The 20,801-nt window shown below is 31.8% G+C and overlaps 4 protein-coding genes across 4 annotated transcripts; 3 read left to right on the top strand and 1 right to left on the bottom strand.

Moving 5' to 3' along the window:
- Positions 1-4,605: 4,605 nt before the first annotated feature.
- Positions 4,606-5,607, top strand: HELRODRAFT_170146 (hypothetical protein; the record flags this gene model as incomplete). The annotated part of the gene is made up of 2 exons (XM_009015965.1): positions 4,606-4,808; positions 5,385-5,607. The coding sequence occupies 2 exons, from the start codon at positions 4,606-4,608 to the stop codon at positions 5,605-5,607; spliced, it is 426 nt and encodes a 141-aa protein (XP_009014213.1).
- A 1,307-nt stretch (positions 5,608-6,914) lies between these two features.
- Positions 6,915-9,512, bottom strand: HELRODRAFT_76151 (hypothetical protein; the record flags this gene model as incomplete). Its single annotated transcript, XM_009015966.1, has 5 exons — positions 6,915-7,105; positions 8,048-8,187; positions 8,405-8,570; positions 8,729-8,839; positions 8,903-9,512. The coding sequence occupies 5 exons, from the start codon at positions 9,510-9,512 to the stop codon at positions 6,915-6,917; spliced, it is 1,218 nt and encodes a 405-aa protein (XP_009014214.1).
- Positions 9,513-10,604: 1,092 nt separating this feature from the next.
- HELRODRAFT_190991 (hypothetical protein) lies at positions 10,605-13,327 on the top strand (the record flags this gene model as incomplete). Its single annotated transcript, XM_009015967.1, has 9 exons — positions 10,605-10,679; positions 10,954-11,030; positions 11,116-11,174; positions 11,241-11,369; positions 11,898-12,103; positions 12,269-12,381; positions 12,659-12,736; positions 13,005-13,060; positions 13,249-13,327. Coding segments are annotated over 9 exons (870 nt in total), but the record flags the coding sequence as incomplete, so codon positions are not given.
- Positions 13,328-13,984: 657 nt separating this feature from the next.
- On the top strand, positions 13,985-16,261 carry HELRODRAFT_190992 (hypothetical protein; the record flags this gene model as incomplete). Its single annotated transcript, XM_009015968.1, has 5 exons — positions 13,985-14,071; positions 14,140-14,317; positions 14,611-14,731; positions 15,307-15,346; positions 15,433-16,261. The coding sequence occupies 5 exons, from the start codon at positions 13,985-13,987 to the stop codon at positions 15,787-15,789; spliced, it is 783 nt and encodes a 260-aa protein (XP_009014216.1). The 3' UTR covers positions 15,790-16,261.
- Positions 16,262-20,801: the final 4,540 nt, after the last annotated feature.

The following is a 20,801-nucleotide window of genomic DNA, read 5'->3' on the forward strand; positions in this document are numbered from 1 at the left end:
CATCCATTACCAGTGAAACAACCCTAAAAAATAAATATAATGTATAAAAATTTTAACATATCTTTAAGAAAAACAAATGTTGTTTACCCTAACTCCAGCATTATGTAACTTATCAATGGCTTTCTCTATAAAATCTTTCAACTTGTGAGATAATAACTTATTTGTATAAAAATAAGCTATTGAATGCCTCCAAGCTTCTCTCAAACTAACAACATAAAAAATCAACATCTCTGAAGCAACTATGTCTTCATTCCCATCTCCATAGTTAACATATCCAATAAAGTCATCTTCACAAATAAACAATGCGTTTGATAATTTATGCTTAACATTTAGCATCAATAAAATTAAATAAATTGAAAACAAATGTTTATGATGAAATGGGAAACAAAAAAAAATCAAGAAATAAATAAAATACACAAGGAATAAACTAGCATATGCTACCAAAATATGCTATATTTTAAACTCACAATTTTACAAACAAAATATATTTTAAAAAACCTACCAATTTTCTTATTATACGTTATTTGAGGCTTTATTGATATCGAATCAAGGATTAAAGAGCATTTGCAATATTTTATTTGCTGTACATATTTCTTTATATAGCAATATTAGTTTACAGAATATCATTATTAACAAAATTTTACTTGTTCAATGTTCTCGAGTGTGGCAGTGTTAGTCCACTTTTTCTTAAAAATTGGTATGCATGAGGACCATGAAAATGCAGCTGCATATAAAAGGTCTTGTAACTATCATTATATATACTTTGTTAACTCTTTTTAAATGGTATGAGTTTTTTATCTAGAAGCAAAAAAAAACAAAAAATTAATCAAAATTTCAATTCATTTTGCTATGGTTACATAACATAAAACCTTTGTATGTAGCTAATTCATTTTTTAATTTATTACATTCATTCATAAGTTTTCTTATTTGTGCCTGCAGCATTGTGATTCTGGACTTGTAATACTTTGATTGCCTTTGCTGTTGCTTGATGAGATGTGCATCCATTAAGCAAAACGTCTAAATATGATTTAAGTTTGAAAGTAAATAGCTGCATTTAAAATTTTTCATCATACATATATATATATATAGTATATATATATATATATAATATATATATATATAGTATATAAGAGTTTCTTTATTTTAATTTATTGTGTATATATTATATACACAATAAATTAAAATAAAGAAACTCTTTGTATTCTGTATTTCTTATGACAAAAAGCCATTTTACAAGGGCATCCTAATAATAATAATAAACCCATAATATTATAACAATCTAAAAAATATTTGAACATTAATTAACGATAGTTAAAAAAATAAAAAGTCAAAAATTTTAAATAAAAATACAAAAAAGCAAAGCCTTTTTTCTTCTACTAGTCTGGGCCTAGTGTCTCCTGGCACAATGTAACATTTTTAAAACTTTTAAACAAATAAACTTTATAAAATCAAAATTGATCAAATAATAAATGATTCCAAAAATTTTACATAATTCAGTTAAATTATTAAGTTAAAAATCGATTAAAACTGCCGTAGAATGATTTTAGCAGCAAAAAACGTTTACAAGAATGCCGCCGGTGGCACATTAACAGGGAAGAAGCTAAATATAGATTGGAAAACGGAAAAACCCATTGACAATTTGGTGCTAAAAAAGTTTGCTTCCAAGTTTCCTGACCTTGAGATGAAGGTCAACACTATAAAGCCATTCTTACATATAATTCAATGTCAGGAACTGACAGACGCAGAAACTGTAACAACATGCAAAGTAGTAAAACAAAATTAAACAAATAAGTGACAAAATAAATACAAAAAGTGAGGAAGAGAAATGAAAAATAAAATATGTTAGAATAAAATAAATAATAATAAAAAGAAAAATAAAAGAAAAGTAATTGACGATGGAATATAAAATGAAGTAACGGCAAATTGATAGACTAGATGATGACTTAGTGGGTTAGTGAGGTGATCGATAGATAAAGGCTAGGCCTGTGTGTGAAAAAGTTTTAATGAGTATTAATATGTTTGATTAATATGTTTGATTAATAGACTAAATGATGACTTAGTGAGTTAGTGAGGTGATCGATAAAAGTGAGGTGATCAATAAATAAAAACTAGTTCAGTAATGATAAAGTTTTCTTAAGTGCTAATATGTTTGAGGTGTCTTGTGATGAAGGTCTTTTCCTGGTATGTAGATTGGGCGACGACTTGATAGTTATGTTTGCGCTGACGAAGGTTGTGTGTTGTAGTTTTAATTGGTGGTAGTAGAGGATGGATGACGTGGTTGTTGTTATTTTCTATTCTCTTGAACAGCCTTGAATCGAGTGTGTTGAATATCTGGGTGACGGTAGGATATGAAGCAGGTAGGTAGTTGAAGCGAATTAGTTTTTTGATGAGAGATTGTAGCTGCTGAAGTTGTTGTTGCGTGGCAAAACCAGATCAGGAGGGACCTGCATATTTGATGCGTGAGATGAGTGATTCGGTGTTTTCGAATAATTTGATGCCTCTGAGACCATGTGAACGGAGTGTTTTGAGAGCGTGAAATGTTTGAAAGCCTTTTGTGATGATGTAATTGATATGAGGTGCTATATTGAGTGTGGAGGTGAATGTGATGGCTAATATTTTTAGCTGATTTGTGCGAGTGATTGATGGTTGTTCAGGAAGAGAATTTATTTTATTGTTTATTTTTCACACACAGGCCTAATTATATATTATTTCAATTTATTAAAACTTAATACGTATGATCATTTTTTAATTAGAAAAGATCAAGTCAAGGACAGGAGCAACTAACAAGTAAAAAAGCTTAAGCTAAAAAACAATGAGTACAAAAAACAAGCGAGAAGTTAATGAAAAATGATAAGATGGAGCTTGTAGAAAAAACAAATAACGTCAGAATAGTTGAAAGTTTATAAGTGTTTAATTTAAACGTGTTCAATTTAACATCAGGAGAGTAGCAAACGGGGAAGCAGGTAAATTTTAAATTATTTGAAACTTGATTGGTCCAAACATAGAAGCGTAGGCATAGGGGCCTTACGCATATCGAAAAAATTTTCAAGGGCTGGCTGGGAGAGTTAAGGTTAAATTTAACGAAATATGTATATAAATTTATGAAAATTTGTACTGAAAAAAACCATTTCAGTACACTCACACTAATAAAACCAAGTTAAATTTTGAAAAAATCCATATATTTTTTTGGCATAATTTGTTAAAAATTGCGTGATAAGCAAAATAAAAGGTCGTCGTTAGTTTGAAGAAAATTGTTGATCCATGCTAAAAAGATGTTAACGAGAGGCCACAATACAATAAATATATTCTGCATTGGTTGGTTGGTTGGTCGGTCGGTCTGTCGGTCGGTCGGTTGGTTGGTTGGTAAATAACTGCGCCATGCATGCACCCAGCCAAGTAATCCTCATCCATCCAAACGCGTCTTCCTGTACGCTCATTGTTTTGCTTCGTAAGAACTTTTAAACTTCACAAACAATACAACACAAGTTTGCATGTTATACAATTCATACGCCAGCGAACTGTTCATATAAAAAAAGTCTTGTTTAGCCATATCTTTATTAAGTATATCTATATGGATATATTATAGAATATATTGAGTATATGTATGGCTTGGTGTAGCGTAGCACGTACAACAGTAAAAGTTTTAGTTTGTTAAATGTTAGGTTTTCATATTTATTTCAAATTATTATACCTTGAACAAATATATTAAACAAATATTGTTTGAACAAATATATTCACAACGTATTGATATTCCAAACATATTTGCTAAATTTGCTTTAGTAATCAACATTCTGGGTTTCATCGCTTGTGGACATTGTCAATATTGCACGTTAGTTTCTTAGGTATGCTGTGGCATGCTGTTAATGAAGATTGTGTTGATGGTGATCATGATTATGTTCATAATGATGATGACAATGCAAATTTCAGGCTTTTAAGCTTATTTCAATGTCATGTTGTTACAATGACCTAACCACATTTATTACGTTCAAAAACGTATAGTTTTATATTTTTCTAGTTTGCATTGATTTTGATTATCGTTCCAAATTAAATACAAAAATTTAACGGCCCTTTTCAACATCCAATAATAAAACACACAACGCGTGCATGGAACTGAACTGTATTGTTGAAATATGTGTCGTGCATAAATTGTTATAAATAATATTTTCCGCTCGAGGTGATGTGTGACTGGTGACATTTTGGCCTCCTGAGCCATATCATTATTATTTTATTTCGTTTCAAATGTATTCGGGTGAATTTTGTTTTTTAAACATAACGGTTTAATTTTTAAATGAGATAGCGTGTCGGTTCGAGTATTTTTTGCAACGCATTGTAGGATTTCAGATTTAGCTTGATCAGGTTCAATGAAAAGGAAAAGTTAGTAGCTAACTGCCAAGCCACGTTGTTCCCGCAAAACAAAATTGCAATTTTTTTAATGTTAGAATATGTGAATTTTGTGGAGCTGGCATGAATACTTTTATCAATTTTATCGGGCAATAAGCACAAATCTTGTTAGTAAAATTTTGACCAGCTCTATTAACAAATGGAATTTTAAAATAACTTAAAAATTATTAGCTAAAATTGTCTACTGTTGACATAAACTATTCAATGTCACATCTCAGTAAAGAAAAATGTTCTGATTATCCTGATGGTTTGAGCGTCGTTAGCACAATAAAACTCAATGACGGAGTCGACATGCCCTTATTTGGATTAGGATTATATTTGTCGAGGCCTGGAGGGGAAGCGGAGGAAGCCACATACATAGCACTCAAATCCGGATACAGATTACTTGATACGGCTCAAATTTACGGGTATAATTTTATATTGATGATTTGTGTTTGAATAAATATCACATGAATGAAAAAGGAATGAGGAAGATGTTGGACGGGGATTTAGAAGATCGGGAGTTCCACGTGAGCAAGTTTTTGTTGTCAGTTAAGTATTCACAGATGCACACGGCTATGATGCCACCATTGCTTCTGTCCGCGATAGTCTGCAAAGGTGATAACTGACCTGAATGCCATTATTTTTCTAAAAAAAATTGACAATTGTTTTAAATTTTAAAATCAAAAATTTGTATTAACTTGTATTAACTAAAAAATTGAAATAATTCTGAATCTCTCTATTAAAAACAGATTGCAGATGGAATACGTGGATTTATTTTTGATCCATTCACCATTTGGGGGCAAAAATGTCGAAACCTACTAAGCTTTGTTAGACTTAAAGAAAGAAGGACTAATAAGGTACTACGTATTTCCGTTATTTAAAGTCAAAAATAGAATTTTAGTAAATGGCCTTACAATAATGTACTGAACCGCTATTCAAAATTATTATTAGTTATTCGAAATTAATTTTATATTTTTTTAAATTCAAAATGTCATTTAAAGATCGGTTGGTGTTTCCAACTTTGAAGTTCAGCACCTGAAAGGATTGAAGAGGTCAGGTCTGCCAGTCCCATCTGTCAATCAAATCGAATTGCATATTTTTCAAAGAAGGGAATATTTGGTGGATTATTGTAGAAATAACAAGATTGCCGTCATGGGATATTCGCCATTAGCACGGGGCTTTCTACTCGATAATCCAGTTGTCGTTGAAAAGGCACAAAAGTAATTCAGATTTAATTGTTGCTTAGAAAACTTGTAAATTATCATTGTCAGATCATTAGAAACTCTAACACATTAATAAATGGGTATCATTCAACCATATATGCATTCAACTAATTGGTCGACAGATACAAAAAACATCTGCTCAGATAATGATTAGATGGAGCTTGCAAAAAGGTTACATAACAATTCCTAAGTCGGTCAATGAAGAGAGAATTATTGAAAACTCAGAAGTATTCGATTTCACAATAGAAGAAGACATGGCAATTCTTGTTAGAAACAATTAATTCTTCCTTTTGTATCCCTACTTAGAATAAAAATTAACTAATCATGTGTCTGCTGTGTGATAACTGTATATCGAATCTCGGTTTATCGAATTCTACATTTATTTGTAATTATACGTTAATAATTTTGGCAGGACCATACAGAACAATATATTTACGGATGGGACAGTTCCAGTTACCAATGGGACGAATGAAGACAAATCCACTTCAACAAATTTCAGAAAGATAATTTATAGTGACTGTAAATCAATTAAAAAGTTAGATGTAATTGGTTAACAAAAAAGTTAACTATGAAATTTTCAGTTGATAATTAAAATATCGTTACCGGTGTGTGTTTCATTAGATGGAGTGGAACGATCTATGAAATATTTACATAATTACAATTTAATTATATATTAAACGTTACTTTTTGTATGTCACGCTGGACTAGACCCGTTCAAACATTATATAATAATTATAATTATATGCATAATTAAATGTGTGTGATGTGCGTGCGTACATACACGTAAACATTATTTATGCGACATTTTCGTAATAATTTGTTTTGTTAACAAAATTACAAGTATAAATTTACAAAACTAACAAAAAAATATATAAATGATAAGGAGGTGGAGAAGAATAACTAAAAATATAAATAAGGCCAGACAGCAGCATAGTTGCGATATTGCTTATATGTACAACCGCAGAAATTATTGACAAAACTGTGAAAAATAAATAATAAATAAATAAAAAAGATTGTCAAGTGAAAAACTTTAAGACGTTTTATTAAGAACATTTAAAAAACGAGTGCAATCACATTTAAACAAAAATTACGTACCCTAGAATGTATTTGATGAATGATACAGAAGCTTATTGATGAAATGAGTGAAATGCAGGTATAAACCAGAGTTATTATAACTTATCGAAAAATATAAAAATTACCGCACTTTTGGTTAAATAACTATGCAGAGTAACAAGCAAGCCCAACGATATAAATAAACAATAGCAACACAGATGGCTTCATCGCGTTATACGACGTGAGATTCAGTCTTCACTCAGCACGGTACAAATTCACTAAATTGATTTCTGATTGACTGAACATTCTCATAGGAACGCCCCAATAAACTGCACCTTGTGTTACGTAGACCTGTGCCCCTTTGTACCTGTACAAACCCGAGAAGAAAGGATTTCCGAGGTATATCATGATGGACATTGGAAACAACTGACCTCCGTGCGTGTGACCTGTCGTGTCATCAGCAAATAAATTTTTAAATATTTTACATTATGATGTCATTAACAAATAAGCTGTGTTAATAATAAGTTACGGCTGTAATGCCCTCAACAAAAATTAACTAGAATGGGCTGTGGGGCGATTAAATTAACAGGCAAGTTGCTACTAATTACTGATCGCATAGACTACAGATGCCTAATTAGACTCACAAATCAGCGATTATTAATAATTTAGAATAAATATAGTTTCCTAAAATGCTACTCAGCTGCAGACAACAAACAACAATATTAAGAATTTTAGGATTATTTGTTAAAAAAGGCGCGTCATCTAGATTATTATCTTACTTATATAAAAGGAAAAAGAGATATTTCTTGAATATTTAGTAAAGTTCAGATAGCAGCATTGAACTTGCAAACAGTACACATAGACCTATAAATATATTAACACAAATGCATTCAGGTCTCAGCATTGAGTTCCTACTCAAAATTATGTTGAATGTTATTACAAGAAAGACCACATGTCAATATGCCAACTGTTATCAATGTTATTGCAAACTGTTGAAAAGCAAAAACATTTCAGCTTCTGATTTGCAGCCATTGAGAAAAAAATGAAACTCTGGCATATTTTTTCCAACCATTCCATTATACAACAATAGGCCATAAAAGTTGTACATATGCAATATAAAATCATTGGATTGATTAACAAGGATGCAAAATATCATGGAATAAAATAAAAGATTGGCATACGACTATATAAATCATTAGACCATCGACATGAAGTAACATCACAGAAGCCGATTGCTAACATGAATGAGATTATAATGTTGGCAGCGTTTTTGCAAGATTTTAGATTATGAGATTGTTTAGTATGTTAACGTAATCAAAACATGTTTTGAAATGAACATTAAAAACATGCAAGCGCTAGTGTCTGTTATGTAATATTTAACATATAACCTGATAAAACAAGATCTATTTCATCAAAGTCATCTAGTGCCCACTTAGCAGCTTTCGGCTGATGGGCCAACATAATGATGGAATGATTTTTGAGACACCCATCAAGTGCCCTTCTCACATCCATTCCATGTCCCTCCACACTAGAAAGGTAGGCAAGTTAAGTTTTATTTTTTTTAAATTTTGACTTGTAAATTTTTTAATAACTATTCAACTATGACAATAGTGTCACAGAAAATATAATGATGCATAAATATATCCATGAGGCAAATAATATAAAACCAAATTTGTGGCCAAAAACAAAGCTTCAAAAATTTCATTGATTAAGAAACAAAAGAACAAATTTTTAATTGAGCAGACTTGAATCTGGAAGCTTCTACATCATCAATTCCAGCCAAATAAAAAAATTCTTCTGCACCATTCTTGGTAATCTTTACATTCATATTATTAAGCACTGTGAAGTTCAGTTGGTGTTCCAAGTAACTCATCCAATTAAGAACATCCCCAGTATAGTAGTCATGGTTTCCTTTTAAATTAAAAGTAATTTTCCAGAAAATACAAAAAATGAAATAAATAAATAATGCTTAGTCTCATATTTGCTTTTTTTGTAGAATTCTTAAAATTACTTTATATTTTCAAATATTTAACAATATCAGTTAAATACTTGCATGTAAACCAACCTACCAGTGACAAAAAATTTCCCATACTTCGGTTTCATGAATTTTAGCGGTTCAACCACTTCTTTAGAGTGAGAAATTGGAAGGTCAGTCAAATCACCAACCACTGCTAACAAATCTAGAGAAATTTTTTTCGTTAACATTCATCAGTTAATAAAAATAAATTAAAAAAATTCAATACCATAATCAATATGCTTAGTTGATTCCACAACTTTTTCAACATGATTTTTTGTGACAACTATTCCAATGTGGATATCAGAAATAAGTAAAATTTTGAATCCATTCATTGCTCTTGGAAAGTTTTTCAATTCTAATCTGACAGTTTCTAAAACCGGTGGCCTATTTGCGGCAATGAGACCATATATGCTCAATGCTAATGCCAGAGCAAATGAAACAATATATGTGATATTACTTATATATAGAGAAATCTGTTTAGCATGTTCGGTTTTTTTTGCTAAATAAATGAGATACAAAACTGCCTGACAGAATGTATTGGCAACAAGGTGATAGAAAATGAATTGAAAAAAGAAACCCAAACAAGTGAATGAAACAAGAGCCAACACAGGTGCATTAACAACAAAAAATAGATTAAAATACAGAAAACTCACATTTGAAAATATGAAGATAAAAATAAGCGTTAACCAAAAAAGATTGACACAACAAGACGAACAAAAACTGGTTTTTGTAGGTCTTGTGTCAACTAGTCTTTTCGTTATCAGCCAAGTGTAATAGACAGAGAGTATGAATAACGTTTGGCCAATAAAAAACAGGGCTAGCTTTATAATCCACATTCGATATGATGGATCCAAGCTTGAAACAACAGATAATATGCTACAAAATAATATGAAGACGCTCAAAATTATAAAAGTATGCCTGGTTTTCATTTCATCGTTTGATTTTTTTTTTTTTATGCCATAGTTTAATAATATTTTTAATTTATTTTATAGTTTATAGTTTATACTTCATAGTTAGTACCTTTCCTAAACAAACAATTTTTCAATTTAATGTTTAATAATCTATCTGTGTTTCTGTTTTATTTATCGTTTATCCTGTAATGGTAATCTGTAATGTAATGTAATCAGCGTAATTGTAATTATAATAAATAACTATATATATATATATATATCCATATATATATATATATATACAGATAATATAGATATATAGATAATATATATATATAATATATATATATAGATTATAGATATTTGATATTATATAGAATAGATAGATATTTGATGTACTATGATATGACATTCTGTAGAATGTTAGATTGGAACCACATCGCTATTGTTTACAAAATGGCATTTAAATTTGGGGAGAAGCGTAATAAGAATGATAATAAAAAATATCAATACCATAAATAAGTCCATAAGTCCATTATGTCATAATCATAACCATAAACATCAGTTGGGAAAAACTGATTAAAAAATCGAGTAACAATAAAAAGTAAATGACAAAACAAAAAATGTAACCAAAGTTTGACCAAAGTTCTAAAATCTGATTACTGATTACAGTGATATTTTCATTATATTATGATCAGTGATCTACCTACTAATTTAAGACATATAAGACCACTAGCAACCATAGTTCGATAACCACGGAGCAGTGCACGATAATATTCGAAATCGAAAATAATCGCTTGGAAAATTTGAATCGATTTCTGAAATTTTATGATAGCGAGGCCATATTAGGTGTGGCTATGCTTTATTACAACATCTTTGGCATATTTATTATTTATTATCTTTGGCATTATTACATGTAGATATATGATACATATATGTACATATTTATTCGCATATATATAATAGAATATGCATGTGCTTCTTAATTGAAAGTTAGGTTTACTTTTCGTATTAAAATTTTAAAAGTAAACTTTTATGATGATCACACCGTACTTCAGGATAACGCAAGATGCGTCCTTCGTTGAGGTTCTGATAAAGGCGAGACACGTGAAGGTTGGTTGTGTTAATATTCGCGATTTTGTTGTTTTCTAATATTAAAATTAAAGAATCAGCAAAGAATGTCGAATATAATTATATAAATAAAGATAAACTGACTATCACAACATGTCATGTTTTTAATTTTTAGACAGTGTATTTTTTTGTGCTGATGCCACAATGAGATCATACTTAGGATCTCAAAATAATTTGTAAAAAAAATTTCAAAATTTTATGTAATTTATTTATTAATTTTATTAAATGATTTTGCTTTTTTTTATGTGTAAACTAGATTACAGCTGATTCAGAACCTGAGATATGCATAGATGGGCATGAGTTCAAATTTTATTGCAAGCCTTATTATTTGAGGTAGTTATTTCTTATGATCTATTTCAATTGAATTTTCAATTTATTAAATGACTTGCTTTTAAATTTAAATAATTCTTGTTTTTAGGCTCAACTTTTCCCATGAATTAATTGAAGATGGAAGAGAAACAGCTGCTTATGATGATGGTAGTTGGAAATATTCTTTAAACCAGATCAATTTTGTTTTTAATTTTTATTCCAATTGCATTTCAGGTTATTTTAGGATCAAAGTTCCAAAAGCGAACCCTGGTGAAGAGTTTCTTGATTTAGATCTGCTAACCAAACTTTTAACTGTCAGAGGTAAAACTGAAGCCAAACCTCCCTCCATTGAAATAATAACAGGTCTGTTTCTTTTTTTTCATGCTGATGATAATTTTGTAACTTATAATGGCAAAAAATTGTTATGTTTGAAGCTTAAAGCAGCCATAAAAATGTTGAATAAGTTTTTAATACTTTCAATTTTAAAAAATGTAACATAATTTATATAGTGTCGGTAAATTTCAGACGCTAATATTTTACACAAAAATGATGTTCATGTATGCATATAAAAATATTAAGAATGAACCAATTTATAAGTGAAAGCATGCTATAAAATTTGAACTTTCATCTTTCTGGTATGTTCTCGTAAATTAAACAGCCAATGATTTTGAGGATCAATAATTCACTTGGATATTACATTAAAGTGTTCATTGCTTGTAAAACTTTAATACATCAAGGCCTTATTTCTGTTATTTACAGAAATAAAAAGAACTTTGAAAACTTATATGTGGCATGTTGAATTTTATTTTGCTTATAACAATAGAGGAATATATATTTTTTTTTAAAACCTTCCTACAACAACAAATTCTGTTTTTTTTCCTGTTATGGCAGATAAGTTAAACGGTCTGTCAACAAATTCTGGTAACTTGGAAGATGAAGAAAATGAGGTGTTGGAAGATGACGAAATTGACTGGCACATAGATCAGCAACCTGTCACTCACGACGGCGATGAAGATGACGACCCTACCAACGTTTCTATCAAAAAACCCATGTATGGATTCGGGCATCTGAGGAGTGGAGTCTTCAAGACGTTAAAAGTGCTGGCTCTTTTTCAAATTAATCTTTTTGAGTAATTCAAACATTTTTTAGAAGGATTATTTATTCAAAGAACTATATATTAAAAAGACTGTTTACATATTAAGTGTATTTCTATTGGTTTATAACCCCACCTTACTGACCTATTTAAATGTTCCATATTGAAGGAGGAGTTGGATGATGTGGTTGACTTGAAAAATGTTGATGGTGTGGATGAAGAGATGAGGAGGAAGATGAGGACGGATGTTGAGGATGCTGCTTTCGATGAGGAACATTACCTGTCAGTAACCCTTCATCAGTTTATACAAATTTATTATTTTAACCTAATTTCACAAGACGTTATTTGCATGTGTAATGTTCAGTTAGTAAACTGAACATTATGGTAAAACTAAAATGTATTAAACTTATATTATTATATTAAATTAAATTAATTATATTAAACTAAAATGTAATATGGCTAGTTTAAAGAGAGTTTTGCTTAATTTTGTTGATCAGTAAGTAAGTTTTTGTGATAGACCAACTGGTTGTTTTTAATTAAAATTTAAATCTTTTATCAGGGCAGATTTGTATGAGAGAGGGGCCATTGATGAACTCATAGCATTTGCTCCAGACTGGCTGTCAAACGATTCTCAAAAGGGTAACAACGATTTCTATACATTAATAAATAACAATAATGTGATTTGTAGTGTCAGTGCAAACGACTGAGGCACGCTCGCTATAATTGTCATCGAGCCGAACAAAGGAAAAAATAAATAAAAATAAATGTTGTAATTCTAATAAAAAGTTATGCAAACTGATGTAGTTTTATTGCATTGTGATGTAGATCACCATCATTTCTTCATAATGGATGTCATTGTTTTTTTCATTTCAAATGCACGTTAATCTTACGTATTAATTTTGTCAAGTTGAGTTCACAGATGATGAGAAGGAAGTGATGATGAAACTTCCACATCGGGATTATATCCTTTGTTAATGTTTGGCTCTGTAGTTGAAACTATCCCATACACACATTAAAATTCATCTGAATTTTCCTACAATTACACGATTAATAATAATTTTTTGTGTTGTTTTTTTTAAATATTAATTCCATTAGTTTAATTAACGAGTGACAGTTGAGTATAGTATGTTTCTTAACGTTCGGCTGAACATTTGCTGAGTGAGGCAGACTTGCGGCACACGTACCTGGGACTCGTTGATATTCTGTACGCCTATGCCTACGACCACAGGACTACTCAAGCTGAAAACACCGTTAGCAGTTTTTCTTCCATGTTTCCCTACTTCCGTATCATTTAGCATTACAATCAAACTGCAGTTGGAAAACTTTTAATTTGAGTTAAAACTTAACGTTTGAATTGTAACTGTTGCAAAAATGCGTGGATCAAGTAAATTGGTAGTGGAAGGAACTTCTGCTATCAAGGTGCGTAAATTTATGAAAATGAATGAATGAATAAATAAATAGATAAATTAAATAATTATTGAATGAATTATTAATTAAATAATTAAATGTTAGTTCCTCGTTAGAAAATGATTTATATAGATTCAAGTTGGTTTTATAATTTTGGTCGCATACTGATGAGTCAACAGCATTTTGACATTTTCATTAGCATCAGAGCACCAGCATTCAAATAGGGATAGCATTTGTAGATGGTTGACGCACGGGACAGGCGGGTAATTATGAATTGAATGAGAAGTTAGTTCGACGCCAGTGTTCAGTAGTGACATCAAGAACGTCAATGAAACAAATGATCTACGATAAATAATATCATTCAAATTAGAAAAGCCTGGTAGTTAATACGATACAGTTTGTTCTGAATGCTTCGTGTGTTAGATTTAAAAAGTTGGGCGGGGATTCCCAGATTCTCAATTAAGAGCAGAAATAGAAAATGATTAGAGTTGTCTTATGCAGCATGTTTGTGGGGTTTGGTGCGAAAATCATTCAATTATGTTTGGAAGAAAGCCTGATGTACAACGTCAAAATGTTTAAACGGATAGGCTCTTATCTGCTTTAACAGCATTTATTTCAATTTTAACCTTAAAGGTCGAATCGGGGTGGACGATATGCAAATTGAGCAGCACGCTGTCATGGTTTGATAGGTTCATGAATATTAATGAAGTCATAACTTCGTGCATAAGGAGGAGTCTGATATATCCTCTCTATAGGAACTATGAACTGTCCGTTGCTGTCCTCACAGATGTCAGCTGTATTCTCAAGAGAGGTACCATGATGACGATAATGATGGTGATGATGGTAATCTTAGATGATGATGATGGTTATCTTAGACGATGATGGTGATGATGATGATAGTGGTGATGATACTGGTTTCATTAATAAGAATGATGATGAGAATTATGTATGACAATCACTACTGTGATGATGACACCGGCGTCTTTGATGTCGTCTCTGAAATTCTCAAATAGCTGATCAGATTTCAAATAGTACACTTGTTCATAAGAATATAAAATGTATTGGATAAAATTGTTCATGTTCGTTGCATACGACGCTTGAAAGGTAGGAAGTACGTTCTTCGCTGTCTGCTGAAGATTCGAAAGTTGCTGCTGGACGCCGATGACCACTACCTCCTCAACGACCTCTACATCGACGACTACTGCTCCTGGATACAACACGCCAAGTTTGTTTTCTTCTTCTTTCTTTTTTTTATTTTCTTTATTTCATTTTGTCGTGTTCCTTTCTGTTTAGTAGTGATTGTTGTTTTTTTTTGCAGTTTTGTTGTGTGATTGTGCTGACGGCGATTGTGCATATTTTATTTTCGTTACAGTCAGTGCGATTGTTTGCCGAGCGTTCTTTGCAGGTCGTCATGCAAGTGATGTGTGAGCATGCCGTAAGCAATGGATAACTAGTTGTCTTTCATTCATTTCAATTTTTGAAATTTTCTGTAATAAATTTGTTGGTTCATGATTCTGATGTCCAAAGTTGTAAAATAAACAACGAAATTCACTACCATGTTGAAAAATTAAACCAACAGTTGCCAACAAAAACGTTTTTAATATTTGTAAAGTTGTAAACATACGCTCACCCACTCTCCAAATGAATATACTTTCTAATTTATTGTGCTTTGATTGCACTCTTACAATGATTACACTCTTACAATGATTGAAAAAAGTGCCATCATCATTGTTAGCGTCTGTCGTGGTACTTCGTTCATTCTCTTAACTTCATTTAATTGTTGCTATTTGTTATCTTTAGGACCAGCATCCTGAAAGGCCTGGCCTCTGAAATCGGCAAGGTACTTCAAGTTTTCAATTTAAGAGTTGGTTTTCGTTTTAAAGCAACTTGCTAATAAATTTGCTTATTTTGTCTGTTGTTTATCAGTTGGATTTGAAGAAAAGTGACCTTGGTCTCGATGTTGACCTTCTGGAGAGGGCAGCTGACCTCGTCGTGAAGGATGGAGAGGCGGGTGAAGCACGTAATCAACTCGTCAACATCGTTCCTGCAAGTGGCTCTGACAGCGATGATGATGACGACGATGACGATGATGATAGTTGCGAGACTGATGACGGAGATGATGATGATGATGACGGAGATGATGTTGACACGGATGATGAAGGTAATGTCGAAGATGACGACAACAATGTGGACGGAAATAATGGCAGCAGCGACAACCACAGAGGCGACGATGACGGTGGTCATGTTAAAAAGGATGTCTTAAAAAATGAAAAAAATTTCTAAACGAAAATGGAAAAAGTTGATTAAAAGCTGATACGGACCTCTCTGACTACATGACTCCATGGTGACTGCCCTGTGGTATGTTTATAATTATGACTGTATCGGTTTGATTTCTTCACCTGTAAATTTTATGACCTTTTCAAACTTTTGTCTAAATAAACGCAATCATAAATTTTTTTCGTTATAAACGATGTAAAAGCAGGATGACATTTATGAAAAATGGTGAACGACTTAAGAATTGTACGTGCCGTAAGAGTCGAAGGCATAAAATGGGTCGTTTTATTTTCCATTTAAATTGTATTTTACGAGCTCCATTCGTTTCTTCATGATGTGAATACGGTATGCTCGCGCTCTTATTTGAATTTATGCGGCTTCGTATTGTTTATGCTTTTTAAGCTAGTCGTCTGTGATGCTGCCAATTTTCATTATGTTTTTTTGTTAATTTAAATGAAATGGTATAAAACGCATTTCTTAAATTTGTTAGCTTCTTGTAAATTATTTGAATCGAAAAAAAAATTAGGAGTTTGATGCTACCGTTATATTTTTATTGTACATTTTAGAATGATAATAATCGTTAGATCGTTCTATTCACTTCTGAAGGTTGGTGACTTGGTTGCGGGTGTGAGTGTGCTACTTTTTTTTACGCTTGTGTGGCAGTCCGTTTCGATACACGTAGGATGGCGCACATATACCTATATCACATGGCGCGCAGAGTGAAATGTAATCTTGGAGCTAAATACGGAATACTGGAAAAATATTTTATGACAACCGATCTATTCCTCACATTTAATTCGATTCAGTGCGCCGACTTTCTAAGTTCGAGGCAAATCGGAGAAGATGCATTTCAAAAGATTTAAACGATCATGCTGTTTATTTTTGTATTTGTGCTGAATGAATTGAATTCACTGCTTCAATAAGAGAGGCACGCGTGTGTGCACTGAGCGATGTGTGTAGGTGCAGTGAACAAACTCGACTTTGATGTTATAAAGTTGTTGTCGTTGGTTCCCCCTTTTAAGGTTCCTTCTCCTTCTTGCCTGTCAGTTTCTTTCTAAATGATGCGATTTATCATTTATGGCAGAAGCCAGCATATCTAAAAATATATACTCTAAAACATTGATCGAATGCAGCTCATATATCTTGAATTTATATCTTGGATCAACATATACGGGGCAGCTCAACCAAATCTGATGACCGATATGTACCGCACAAGCAATGATATGATGATATATTAATTTCTGAACTATTTTTGTCTCTATATGTGAATTTTTCTGCATGTTTTAGAACGTATTGAAAGTAAATAAATTGACTGACTAGAATGTTATCACGAAGATGTTTCCATGCAAGAGAAACCTGCCGATCATTTGCAGTTATTTACGTGGCATGCATGCAACGCGGGCAGGCAAGCAGGACAAGTGCATGTTCTCCTTATGCACTTGAGACTTTCTACTCCAGAGACTCATTCCAACATTATTTTATGCTTTCCATTCACGTTTTTGCATTTCCATACATGCACGCATGCGTGGTTGCGTGTACGTGCCTGTATAGGATGCGTCCGTGTGTACCTGCCGTGCATATTTATGTTCAATTATTAAGGATAAATGTTTTTTTTATTTTAAAAAAATCAAACCGACAAACGCAGAATTTGTTGCAACATACGAAATGACAAATGAATATGCAATACAATGAAAACAAATGGAATTATGTAATGTTATGTAATGATAATTGCTATATTTGTGCTCAATTATTATGTAAGCATAAACATGAACACGCATTTTCATTTGCGTAGGTGTAAGTGTTGCATATTTTTACATGTTGCGTGTGTGTGGTTGAGAATATACGCGAAAAATAATATGTTTAAGTACTTTCAAGTACACCTACAAATGTATGCTTATTGCTTTTATTATCTCTATGCATTCGTTCGCGCGGTTGTTCATTTACAGAACTGAAGCGCAAAAACGTTTGTGATAATTATCTCTTTTAATTATCTCTACTTCTTCAGTTTTCTTGTTGCTGGTTTTAAGGCACATCGTTTTTGTTTTTGTTGTTTTGCACATACATTGTTCAATTTTGTTCTAGAAGTTTCTGGAAGTGATCGGGCTGGGCCGCCATGACGAAATTTAAAAAGATCGATAATAAAATGATCACACATTTTATGCAACGGAGTATCAACTTTAGGTATTAAAAACTATTGAATGGTTTGGGCGCAACAAACAAAGCAGCTATATGTGAATCGGAACAGTGTTTTTAAATTTTTCATTAAAAAATAAGTAGCCCTTATAACTACCTATAAATTTTAAAAAAATAACAAGAGGAAAAAACTAATAAACGTATTAGAAAAACATTATGGAGCCGATCTATTGATAAATATATACATAGCTAACGAGAAACATGAAATTATGAATTACTCTACAACGACGCGATTTGATCTATGTTTTATAACTTTTTGACGAATGAGTCAGATCAGAAGGTAGGTGATTTAAGATATCTTGGATGCTACGTAATATCTTAATCCTATGCTGTTGCGTGATGTGTTGTGGTCAGTGTTGGGTGCTGTTGTATGAAGTTTTGCACGCTGTTGTGTACAACTTACGTTGCGCGCTGTTGGGATGCGATATGTGGTGTTTGTTGTGTGCTGTTTTGTCCTGTGTTGTTGAATGCTGTTGTGTTTTGTGGGGCTGTCTTCTGTGGTACTATGTGACTTGATCTGCTGTGTTGCAGGGCAGATTGTTTTGTTGTTATGTTTGTGCTCGTGGAAATGAACATGGAGTGATTGATTGTGGCTAAAAACGTGAGATGCGTTAAAGTCATTTCAATGAAAAAGTCATTCTCTAAAATTTAAGATCGTAAGGATGTTTCGGTGAGTGCTTGGTCCAGATTTTTATCCCTTCTGGAGGTTGTGTGTGCGTGTTGTGTTGTTTTTTCGTGTACAAATGATGGTGTTTCCTTTTATGCAGATGGTTATTGTAATTTATAATTGCTGTTGATGATGCCAACTTGGTCTCTTACATTCGTGGATGTTATTTTGATGAATCTCTTACTTTACCCTTGAAAGATTTTAATTATTTTCGTTGCTGTTCAATGGTTGATAAATTGTTATATTTTGCAGTAATTAGCCGTTGAAAAGTGTTTTGTAATGTTTCACGTTAAAGATGTCTTTTTGTATTCGATACACAATTCAATGTTAGTTTATTGGGTCTATTGCGAATTCAAGCAAACTTTGGTTTGGTTGTGTCTGTCCGCAAAGCAGTGATTGGTTGGTTGCGTTCTAACAAATCACGCAATTTAACCATTGTAAGAAGAAATGGAAAATAAAATGAACCGTTTTGAAAACATTTTGTAAATAGTTTGGGACATTTAAGAATTTATTTAAGAAAATATTGTAACAAATGAACAAGATGGAACGAATTGAAGGTTTTGTTACTATCTATTGAGATCTTTCAAGATAACATCGCTGTGCAGTTGTTGCCAATGGTAACAAAATAAAAAGACAAACAAACGAGTTAGGATTTAATGCATCTTCCTAATTAAAACTCTTCCACTTGGAAGCAATGAATGTACGCACGGTCTGAACATGTTATTGCGGATGTTCATTGTATGGTTAGAGATGAAAATATCTTTACATGAGATGTGATGCGTTCATTTGAAGAGCCTTACATGGTATTTGCATTTTGAGGGATGCAATTCAATCAGATTCAATTATAAATGTTATAACACTTTTAAACACATTTAGATGCAATTTTATCTGTATTACAAGCATCTAACTCGATAACGTTATAGGTGGTACAGTGAATGAAATATTTTTTAAAGTTGATGGTTGATCGAATTATACAACTAACAACGTTTTTGGAATTGCTGTATAGTTTACGAAATTGATAAACATCTTGCCTCATTCTGTTCAGTTATCAAGATTACTCTCAACAAATTTTTTATAAAATTTTTCATAAGTTTTTCATTCTGATAATAATATTGTAAATTTTATAATTCTTATCAAAAATATGAATCTTGAACATTCTATAATTTTTTGAAACTTTTTAAAACACTTGTAAGTTTAGAAAAACGTCTTTGAAACTTTTGGAAATTTCTGGGACCTTTATTAAAGATAGGATCGAAAGATGGGATCATTTGTTAAAAGCTGATTATTGCGTTATTATTGTCGTGTTGTTGAATGACTAGGGTTTTAAGAACTTATGCTGAAAAGCAAAAGAATAGAAGTTAGAAGAGTTAGATCTACCCTAACCAGGAAGTTAATGTTTTGAAGAAATAACACCGTTTTCGATATTTAAAATCAATGAAAGAGAATCGAGATGCCTGTTGCAAGCACTACGAAAATGAATGTTGAATGTTAACGGAAAAGTTGGCTCTATCATTCATTTTCCAGAGGCGGTTGTTAAAAGGAAACTTGTAGAACCATTCCTTGCAGGTGGCAACATCATTCAACTGACTGACTGAAAATAAAATGAAATGAAATACAAGAAGCTTTTTAAAACTCTTCAATAGTCACACATACACACCAAACACACAACACACACATATACAATAATGTAACTCAGTTTAAGGTGATGTGATGTGACACAACTAGACGCAATAAAGCAACACGCAACGCACCTTCGTTCTAATTAAACAACCAAATAGACTGTAAACGAGCGTTTATATTAATTCTTTGCGGTCGTAAGAAAGTAGCTTGTGAAGGAAGAAATAAATAAAATGAGATGTCTGCGGTACTGCATTCGTTTTATAAATTAATTCCATTTTATTCCATAAAAATTAGCATACAAACAACATGCAGACAACATTTAAACAAGATACATACAACATAAAAACAACATAGGCACAAATAACATACAAACGGCATACAAACATCATACAAACAATATACAAACAAGCAACATGTAAACAACGTAAAAATAGCAATCAAACAACATACAAACAAACGACAAGAGAGACGTAATAAAAGCGTAAATATAATGCCTGAATTCAATCAGATTAGGACAATGAAGGAGTTGTTTTGAAACATT

Source organism: Helobdella robusta (assembly GCF_000326865.2).
Source record: "Helobdella robusta unplaced genomic scaffold HELROscaffold_17, whole genome shotgun sequence".
Lineage (NCBI taxonomy): Eukaryota > Metazoa > Annelida > Clitellata > Rhynchobdellida > Glossiphoniidae > Helobdella > Helobdella robusta.